At 54.9% G+C, this 10,845-nt stretch overlaps 1 protein-coding gene across 1 annotated transcript; it reads left to right on the plus strand.

The window, feature by feature from the left end:
• Window positions 1-3,722: 3,722 nt before the first annotated feature.
• On the plus strand, window positions 3,723-5,098 carry FOXB2 (forkhead box B2). Its single transcript, XM_019648291.1, has 2 exons — window positions 3,723-4,435; window positions 4,510-5,098. Exons 1-2 carry the CDS (start codon window positions 3,723-3,725, stop codon window positions 5,096-5,098), a joined length of 1,302 nt encoding a protein of 433 aa, XP_019503836.1.
• The last annotated feature ends 5,747 nt before the right edge of the window (window positions 5,099-10,845 follow it).

Below are 10,845 nucleotides of genomic sequence, written 5' to 3' on the forward strand. Positions count from 1 at the left end.
GTAGTGTGTGTGTGTGTGTGTGTGTGTGTGTGTGTGTGTGTGTGTGTGTGTGTGTGTGTGTGTTTAAATTACACGCGGAAACCTGAAACCGACTGGTTGGTGCCAGGGTGGTTACACGATCTGTTTTTCTTGAACAGAGGTCTGTAGGCAGCTGGAGCGCGCAAGTACCGGCCCCCGCCGGTGCTGCTTCGCGCCTGCAAAACTTGCCTGAATTAAATCAACCTCGGGGGAAGGAGGGGAGAGGGGGCGAGGGCGCTCCCTACCGCGGCCCAAGCACCGCGGGCAAAGCCTGCGCCACGCCGGGAATCCCCCAGAATACTCCGCGGCGGTGGCGGCGGCTGGCCCCTCTCCAAAGTGGACCGGCATCCGGCGCTGCGGGTCTGCTCTCTCCGCTGCAATTGCGTCCTGGACCGCCGGGCTGGCTGGGGCTTCAGTGTCTGGAAGCACTTTTTGCCCTTGCCAAGTGCACCCAGAACGTAGAAGCGTGAGGTTTGGGCGACTCGCTTGACCATCGTGGCTTTTATTTTAGTCCGAATTGCGCAGAGCCGCTCAGCCAGCTGAACGCAATTGGCTTGCGAGACCCAAGGCGCAGGACACGCGACTTGCGTCGTCCCGGGGCACCGAGCCCGAGGTGGTGGTGGCGGGTCTGTGGACTGTTAAGAGTTCACCTGGTGAGTGCCCAGGTCACAGCTTTTTATAGTGTTCAGGTTATACACGTGAGGCTTGCCCGGAGCGTCCCTGGGCGCCACGGAGCCCACTTGCCCGACGGGAACGTCCCAGGTGCTCCCAAGGAGGAGGCTCTGCTTTTCTAAGAGCACGCGAAAAGATACTCTCGCAAGGCGTCAACAAAAGATGCCTTTGCCTGCGCGGTATGCGGGGCCAGGGCATGAAGAGCCGTTGAGCGCTCCGCACGCCGAGCTCCCATCACCGGCCTTTGGCGGCTTCTGGGCCTAGATAGGGCTGTTCTCGCACCACGTCGGTCAAAGGAAACGGGGACACCCGACTCTCGAGGGCTCTAGTTATCACTGTAACTGTGGGCGTCTTCGGAATTCCTCCGCGGCTTCGCTAGGCCAGGAGGGTGTCTGCTGCTCGGCTCCTTAAAGTGCCTCAGCGAACCAAAAATCCCGAAGAAACTACATTGGCGTAAAGAATGTTCCCGGCCTGGGTTGACAGCGAAATAATCCAGCTCTGAAAGGGTCTCCTTCATTTAGGACGGGCCAAGAGGCTGCTCTTTCCCACGGGGCTCTCTTGCACGCCTCACCCTAACTGCTCTTACCTACTCTAAAACAGCTGCTGGGCTAAGAAAATCTGGCCAAACTGCACTTGCAAGAAAGCTAGTTCCTGACTAAAGATAAAAAGTATGAACCTGCCCCGCTCACCGCAGTTCTACGACCAAAGGGGTGACAACCCCCTTCGTGGTCCTCCTCTCGGGCAGCTCACTGAAAGTCGGAAGCCAAAAACACTCGACCTAGTTAGTGTCGCCAAAGTTGGAGAGTAGGGACAGTGTCCCCAGCAGTCTTGACCGACGGCCTCCTGCCTTCAGATTTAGGCACAGAAAGGAAAAAAAAGAAATAAAAAACCGAGTGAGCCACAGTTCCTAACTGCTCCCTTCTTCTCAACTCGCGGAACTGAAAGGGACCAGTGAAATTTGCAACTTCAGACATCTAATTTTACAAATACTGAAACTGAGGCCCAGAGAGTGGAAGAGCGTGTATTTTTATTCCCCCTAAGCTGTTTTTCCTCCCAGCCCAAGAGCGGAGGCAGCCAAAATCAGAATATAACTTCGGGTTTTCCCTGTAGTCCATTGGGATTCGCTGCTGGGTGCGCGGGGGAATGCGGAGCAGGTACTTGCTTCTCAGACCCCTGCAAGCACCGGGACCTCAGCGCCGCGGCACATCCACCTTTCTCTCATAGGTCACACCAGGGCTCTGTAGATTGATCATTTTGATTTCCTACTTGATTTCAATTATCCCTGTTTCCCTAAATGTGCTAAGAATAGCAAAGACTTCGTTCTGACACACCCAGGTGATGGGACCTCGGAGTTCGCAACTCCTCCCTCTGGCCCCAGCTCAGACGTCACCACCCCGGGGGAAATGCCTCACGGTGCCCCATCTACCGGTCTTGAGAAACACGATGGAGCCTCCATCTACCAAGCCCTTAGTATCTATCCTAATTTCCTGGTACTGTCGGCTGTCCCTCTAGACCGAGGTCACAGAGCGCACCGTGTACCTGGCGCCAATCATTGGGCCTAACATACAGTTGGCGCACAATAAAGTTGTGAAGTTGGCATTTGACGAAAACATCCCAGGCACCCATCCCCATGAGCTTTTCCCTCCAACCCTCCAGGCATTGGAATTTCCTTGCAGAGAAGAGGCCTTGAGGCCACAAAGCTCCGAACTTGGCCCAGGGTGGCTGGTCCCGGAGAAAGGTAGTGTAAGGAGAGAAGCTCGGAGCTGGTAGGTGGGAAGAGGGAAGGGCAAGGGCGGGGACAGTCCGGAGATGCAGGAAAGGAGAGAGAAAGCAGGGTCCAGTCCCCCTCTGCCGTGCGTCGCGACCCGGGTGGGGTGCAGCAGAGGTGCCGGGCGCTGCACCCCTCCCTGTGAACAACCTGCGCCCCCCCCCGACTTGACGGCTGCTGGGGGGCTGCGAGCGGGTGGTGAATGCTGTGGGTGGGGGCGCCCGAACTCAGGCGGAGGAGGGGGCGGGGGCGAGGCACCGCGCCTCCTGGCACCTTCTTCAGCAAGAGACACGGCGGCGGCGCGGAGTCCCTCAGCCTCGGTCATGTGATAGTCTCGAAGCGCGAGCTGCGGGGGTCTCAGCGTTTCGGGGACCATTACAAAACGCAGCCAGGAGAGCGCGTCGCTGCCACAGCCGCCGCCGCCGCCTCTCCAGCTCAAGACGGGCCCGGGAGAGCGGCGGCAGCTGCGGCGCGGACGGCACAGCCGGCCTCCGCCAATCTCGCATCCTCGCGGCATTCGCAGACGCCCCCTCAGGCCTGCCGCTCGAGTCCCGCGCCCCCTCCCCTCCTCGGAGTCTGCAGGCGCAGCGGCTGCAACAACCACCAAACTTTTCCCCCCAAGCGACCGCCTACAGCTCCATCCCCAGCTAGCCGCGAGCTGCGGGAGAAAAGGGGGACGCGGGCTGCCAGGAGCCGGACTTCCTTCTCCTTACCTCGCCTGTCCCCTCCAGAAAAAAGAACTGCAGAGCGGACTAAGTGACGGGTCATAGGGCAGCGCTCAGCACGGGTAGGTACCGCCGCCCCGGGCCGCCAGGACCGCGAGCGCCAACCTCGAATTTAAAGGGCCAGAGCCCTCACTGTCCAGCCCGCTTCTTCCCAGCCCGCTTGGCCTGCGCTTCCCTCGGACGGAGAAAAAGCACCGAGGAGGCCGGAAGGGAACACGGCCCTCCCCACTGCTCCCGCCGGCTCCAGCTCTCCTTCTGCCCACGCGCGGGAAGACGCCGCTAGGGTGGCGGTGAAACTGGCGCGACCAGCCCGCGACTGTGCGCGCCGGTCGGCGACCGTCGGGGCCAGAAGTTGGGATCGCCGGAGAGCTAACTTGAGACCGCAGACAGCTGAGAGAAGGCGGCAGAGAAACCGCGAGAGGGTCTGGGGGACAGAGGGCGGGGTGGCGGGGCTGGGCGGGCGGAGCAGGAGTTAGTGAAGACGGCCAGGCCCCGGGAGCGGGGTGCGGAACCGGAGGGCGGTGGAGGCGCCAGGGGCGATGCCGCGGCCGGGGAAGAGTTCGTACAGCGACCAGAAGCCGCCCTACTCGTACATCTCGCTGACCGCCATGGCCATCCAACACTCGGCCGAGAAGATGCTGCCGCTAAGCGACATCTACAAGTTCATCATGGAGCGCTTCCCCTACTACCGTGAGCACACGCAGCGCTGGCAGAACAGCCTGCGCCACAACCTCTCCTTCAACGACTGCTTCATCAAGATCCCGCGGCGGCCCGACCAGCCGGGCAAGGGCAGCTTCTGGGCGCTGCATCCCGACTGCGGTGACATGTTCGAGAACGGCAGCTTCCTGCGGCGCCGCAAGCGCTTCAAGGTGCTGCGCGCGGACCACACTCACCTGCACGCAGGAAGCACCAAGGGCGCGCCAGGTGCGGGCCCCGGAGGGCACCTGCACCCCCACCACCCGCACCACCCGCACCACCACCACCACCATCACGCCGCCGCGCACCACCACCACCACCACCCGCCCCAGCCGCCGCCGCCCCCGCCCCCGCCGCACATGGTGCACTATTTCCACCAGCAGCCGCCTCCGGCTCCGCATGCGCCGCCTCACCTCCCGTCGCAGCCGCCGCAGCAGCCGTCCCAGCAGTCGCAGCCTCAGCAGCCGTCTCACCCCGGCAAGATGCAGGAGGCGGCGGCCGTGGCGGCGGCCGCCGCGGCGGCGGCGGCGGCGGCGGTGGGCAGCGTGGGGCGCCTGTCGCAGTTCCCGCCGTACGGGCTGGGCTCTGCTGCCGCGGCTGNGCGGCGGCGGCGGCGGCGGCGGTGGGCAGCGTGGGGCGCCTGTCGCAGTTCCCGCCGTACGGGCTGGGCTCTGCTGCCGCGGCTGCCGCTGCCGCCGCCGCGTCCACGTCGGGCTTTAAGCACCCGTTTGCCATCGAGAACATCATTGGCCGGGACTACAAGGGCGTGCTGCAGGCAGGCGGGCTGCCCTTGGCGTCAGTCATGCACCACCTGGGTTATCCCGTGCCAGGCCAGCTCGGCAATGTTGTCAGCTCCGTGTGGCCGCACGTCGGTGTCATGGATTCGGTGGCCGCGGCCGCCGCGGCCGCCGCCGCCGCGGGGGTACCGGTGGGCCCGGAGTACGGGGCCTTTGGGGTGCCGGTCAAGGCCCTGTGCCACTCGGCAAGCCAGAGCCTGCCTGCGGTGCCGGTGCCCATCAAGCCGACTCCAGCCCTGCCGCCGGTGGCCCCGCTGCCGCCCACGCTCAGTGTAGCCGCGGCCGCACAGCAGCCTCCGGCGCCATCCACAGTGTGCCCGGCCGCCGCGGCCTCACCTGTCGCCTCCCTGCTGGAGCCCACCGCCCCGAGTGCGGCCGAGAGCAAGGGTGGCTCCCTCCACTCGGTGCTGGTGCACTCCTAGAGCACCCAGCGGGAGGGGAAAGATGAACACAGTGAGAGACGCCTGGCGGGGAACGGCCGGAGAGGGAGAGGGCGCCCTGACCAGGCTGGGCTGAGCTGACGGGCCCCAGCCTTTGCCAGAAAGGAAGGTATTTTAACAGACAAACAAACCCGAAAGTGGATTCTCCAGTGGTCTGAATAAATATAACACTTCTGGTGTCTGTGTTTATACTATGTTGTACAATCACATTAATGAAAGCCAATTTTCAGGTAAGAGTTTCTATTGTAATTAATGCTATAAATCAATAAGGTATGGGGGACGGGAAGGAAAGAATTAGGGTAGGCCTCATTCGCTGGCAAATTGAAATGGATTTCGACCTTGATTCTTGAGACCAGAAGTTGTTGGATCTAAACATCCGGAGCAGAAATCTAACAGAAAGTGACGCCGAAACAGAGCTCAGCCACCAAGTTTCTCTCCACTGGTGTCATACCGGGCAGCCGCCTCCCGTGAAACATTTAAGACAAAACTGCTATTGACTAAGGAAATCTCGTTTAATTTAAGAAAGAAAAGAGGGAGCAGGACCGTTAGATGCCGTTATTTTCCTGGCCAGGGAAATGGGCAAAGGACACTGTATCATGAATAAAGCCGATTTAGGGGCAGTGGGAACCCCACAAAGGATCTTGGGAAACAGTTAAGTTTCTTGCCTCTGACCCGGGGGTCGAGAAGGATAGGAGGAAGGCTAAAGCAATTAGTTTGCACAAAAGAGAAATGGCAGCGGCTTAAACAGCAAAGCCCCAGGTTCCAAAAGTAAAGTTCGAGAAACACAACCAAAGAGACAATAAAGGCGACTTTCTACATGCAATTTGTGTATCAGTCGGATGAGACCGTTAAGGAGGCTCCAAAATAATGTGAATTCCCACGATCCGTTCCATTTGGGATTTTAAAGGGAAAAAATCATTTGCATCGCGGGATCTTATTTCCCTAACTCGTGAATGCAAGAAAAATCTGCCACACCACCCGACAGTATTGCTCTTAACGCTTCCAGGAGCGTTTCTTGGCCGTTGCCTTCCAGCCGCCTCGGGACAGATGCGAGAGGACGACGCGGTCACCATTGTACGCTGCCATCGATTTGGTATTCCGTGTGCTGCTTGGGCGCGCCTATGTCTTTCAGGCGAATTCTTCAGTTTCCGTTTGTGACAGGAAAAGAAACTTAGCTTGCTGCGGCTGCTCCTTCCCCCGTTTTGAGCCCCAGTAATAGCACTTTACTCGCAGCAAACTTTTGGGAACGAAGCGGGGCGGGTAGGGTGGAGGCAGCGGCCCTTTGCCTCTAAGTCACCTCTGGCTTGTGTCCGCGCCGCATTCGGGTTGTGACTTTGTGACAAGTTCATGTCTGCCGGTGTTGTTCGCGGTGTTCTCCATTAAAGCTTCTCTCTGCATATGCCAGTGCCCGTGTGAAGATGTTTAGCTTCTCCAGAGCCGAGGTCGCGGTTTGGGTGCCCACTGCGCGGTCAGAGGACCTTGCAAACCCTCCTCGTGCCCTTTATTTTTTAACACCAGAATTTCAACGGGGTGAGTTCATTGGCCAGCCACCAGCAGGGACAGGTTTCCTCCGTTACTCATTTTATCAGTTGAGGCAATTATCTCCTGTACTGCCCATTCTTATCACGCTGGTTTCCTAACTGAGCTCTAAGCCACCTCTGTGCTACAGACTGAATTAGCAAAAACCGGTGATTTTTTTTCTGCTCCTACGTAAGGTTCATATTGACACACCAACACCATCATCCAACACCCTTTTCCCTTTTCTGAGGGTCTCGAGGGCAAGCCACAGCGAGGGACTTCGGGCCATTGGATGGGTACACAGCGGCGCCCCCTTAAGTTTGAGGGGCGGGCCCACGACAGGGAAGCTGGCGCCCCGACGCTGCCGCCGCCGCTGCCGCCGCGGCCCATTAACGAGGAGCGCGGGCCCACCGCCGCAGCCTGGGGACCTGTTGCACACAGGCGCGGGCCGCGTCCTGGGCGAGCCGGGCTTCGGAGCTACCGCAGCTGGAGGTCCAGGGCCGCAGAGCGCCAGGCCCACGAGAGCCGGAGGCCCCGCAGCCCACACTGGGACACCGAGGGCTGCAGGCGCTGCGGAGCTCCGCGGCGTGCTTGCGCGGTGGCCTGGCCCGGTGCTGGGGACCCCGTTGGGATCCGGGGAGCCGCGGCTCGGCCTCCGCCCTCCTCTGCGAACAGGGCTCCATCTTGAACCAGTTTCCCTCTGTCCAGCCAAGCCCGATGAAAGCCTCCTGTGACCTTTCCTCAGGAGAAAATAAACGGCTAACAAAATGACTTCCACACGGAGGATTTTGGTTACTTCTTTCAAATAGATGTTTCCACGCATCCCTTATTTACAACTCCCCTTGCAGCATGCAGCTCGCTCTCCGCCTGCCTGAGAAACATATCTCAGTTTAACTCACTGCCTCCTTGGGAGCTCAGACAACTCTAGTGTTAGTCCATCCTGTCAGCTTGACACTCTGCAAGGTTTTCCTCTACACTAGTTGTTGAGATAGAGAAAAGAAGTGGGGAAATAGACATGGGCGTCACAGATTTGGGGAGGGTGAGGACTTGGGAGTCTGGATTTTTTGTCTACCTCTGGGTGGTTTGGTGCCTGGAAGCCTTGGGCCGAGACCCCTAGTTTAGAGGCCTGAAGAAGGAGGTCTTGGATTCCTGGTTTTTTGTTTTTTTCCAAAAGAACATCTCTCTTCCTTCTCCACCTGCCTAAAAGTGCCAGTGAACTTTTTCGCGGTGTCCACAGTTGGTTCCACTTCTGGGAGAGGGCGGTAGCCCACAGTGACATTTGGTACCCAGAGGGGTGGCCTAAGTGACAGCCCCTCCTGAGGAGAGAAGAGCCTGTGGGCCACGTGTCAGAGAAGGATAAGTCATTGACCCTCAATGTCTTCCCAAGCCCTCTTGGCACCCAGTCTGACACCCACACACCTCAGGGGAGCCCTTCCTACCTCAGGACGGAAAACATAGTTGTTTTGTTTTTACTGTAAGGAGAGAGAGAAAGAAGAATGGAAAGCAAAGTGAGCTTAGAAATGATTCCACTCAAATTTTTATCCAAGAGGAGAGACCCTGATACCCAAAGGAAGCTAATTCATGGCATTAAGGCTAGTGAACAGGGGGATTCACGTAAATAAACAAAGGGGGAGGAGCTTTCTGCCAAAGCTCTCATATCAAGGGAGGTCCCAATTAAAGCCCTGGACACTGCTCTGAAGACCCCTCCTAACTAAGATGGGATCTGCCCTCAAGCTGTAAGTGTATTGTGAGGGGCTTCATTCCCATAAGCTACAACCACCCTGTTGCCCAGCTGGGACCTGGCAGGATTAGTCTAGGCAGATCTCTGAGGACCCCAGGCTCACTGCTCCACCACAGGGGTATGAACCAGATCTTCATACCCCTGTGCCAAAAAACACCCACTGAAAGACATTGGAGCCAGATTCAGTACTTATTTTAAATATTTAAATAGGGGTCAAGCCATTAAAAGAGCATTGTCTTGGTAAGAATCTGAATATATAGGAACCGTTAAAGCTAATACGAATAATAAATTGATGGTGATATGTCGGTAACCCTCTCAACTGAGTATGTGATCTTGTATGATCTCACAGGTATTCTCTCTCTTAGCTACATGTTCGGAAATAGGGATAGTAAGTTCTGGACCTAAGTGAGAAGAACGTAAAGGCACTTATATATTTATGACCACCTCAGTTCACAAGTTTAATAAAATCACTCTGGGTATGCTAAGCACTGGTGGGGAGAATATGAAATTATGCTGCTATTTTCCAAAATGATAGAAAAGACTGTAGTTGCTTAGCCTGTATCCCACTTCACTGAATGCACAGAACCTTGAGAAAGATGGGGAGAAACAAGGAAGAGAGAGAAAGGTTTTAGTGTAGATATTCGTAAAATAAAAGTAGAAGAAAAACAACTCTATTTGATTATATTTCCTTGGGAAGCTGACACAGAGCTAAGGTCTATGGGAGGATAAAGCTATTTTAGCTGTGGTCCCTAGGAGAACAGGGCCTCCTGCAAAGGCCGGAATCAGCAGAGTTGGCATCTGGTACTTAGGAAGCCTGTCAGTCAGGCTGGCTTGTGGTCAATTATCTCCTTAAGTAGACTGGCATTAGTCCAGCCAGGGAGGAGGGCTGGTTGCATCCATAGGAATCAGAGCCAGTGAGCTGGAAGTGGCACTGCTGAACTCCAAGCATCTTTGCATTGTGGGGCTTGGAACACTGATCGACACCTCTCCTGGGAATCAAAGGTGACATTTGGCTGCTTGGCACTAGTACAGCCATACTCCAGAAGAGTGTGGAAACAGAATGCCTTAGGAGAAGAAATATTGATCATCAAAGCACTAAATCCCCTCAAATTCCATTCACTGGCAAAATTGCCATTTCTGATATGCACAAAATTTTACAGAAATCCTTGTGAATTGTGCTGGGATTTAGCTTCTCCACTGGATAAGAATGTTCATTCTTCATTGTACCTGACTATGAAATGGGCATGGAGGATAGTTTGGGAGCACGTTCAGGCTTGGATGATGTCGCAGGGGGTTGAAGTGGTATCCTTGGTAATCAGACTGTGGGTATGTGATTTTGCATGGGGGTGGGAGGCAGGGTGGAGTTGGTATTGAAAATGGGAAATTAAAGAAATGGTTTCATATGTCAGTCATAATTCTTTGTAGGTGAAAAGGCAGAGAGGGGATTCAAATAGAGGTGGGAAGTCCTCAAATTCCAGAGGGCAAAAGAGTTTCAAGTCCGACATTCTCATTTTGCTCATTGAAAGTATTTTCATTAACTTTATCTTTCAAAGCTGAAACACTACCTTATACCCTCTGGGGGAGATTGAAGAGATCTGCTTGGGATTTGAATTCAGTCTTAAACCATTGTTTAAATGGTATGAGTTTGGCAAAATTCCAGATGTACTCTGTCCCAAGCACTTTTCCCCCTTAACCATCCCCTGTGTATTTTAAGGAAAATTCAAGCCACATGTTGTTCTTTCCCCCTTGCATCCAAATGTCGTTTTATTGAATTTTAGCATGGTCCATGAAATTCAAATTCTGAGTTTTAAGCCGTAATATATTCATATGATCTACATGCAGTCACATGATATGCACATATATCATTAAGCAGAAAATAAAGCATCTGAGAACTACAGTTGTATTATTTAGTAACATTTCTTTAAACTGAAGAGCCATGCTGAGACTGCCATAATAAAAAGGATTTTATAAAATTATCAAAAATTCAAAAAAGCTAACTTAGCGACTCATGAAAATATTTTTAAAAGAATATTGCTAAGAAGATGTTTTGGTTATGTTTAGTTTCATCCAAATAGTTCTTTCCTGCCACAAGGAACAGGTCTTTTGTGTGCACAAGATACCCAGGCTTTGCTTGTAAGTCACAGGTCTCATTATTGCAGCATCATTCAAAAAATAACAATCGAATATGCTTTGCCATCTGAGCCACTTCCAGTCCTGTCGGCACCTTCACGGGCAGCGTGTTTTTATTGTTACTATGAATGGATACTTAGTAAGAAGGGACCTGGAGGGCTGTAGTCCAGGCCTAACTTAACTAGATTCATTCCAGAAAGGATCCACAACATTGAAACGCACAGATGACAAAAGGAAGGAAGGAGACAGGGAGAGAGGAAAGAAGAAGAGAAGGAGGAAAGAAAAGAAGTTAGGAAGTTAGGAAAGAAGGAAGGAAGGAAGAAAGGAAGGAAGGAAGGAA

The sequence above is a fragment of the Hipposideros armiger genome, unplaced genomic scaffold, assembly GCF_001890085.2.
Source record: "Hipposideros armiger isolate ML-2016 unplaced genomic scaffold, ASM189008v1 scaffold_124, whole genome shotgun sequence".
In the NCBI taxonomy this organism is placed as follows: domain Eukaryota; kingdom Metazoa; phylum Chordata; class Mammalia; order Chiroptera; family Hipposideridae; genus Hipposideros; species Hipposideros armiger.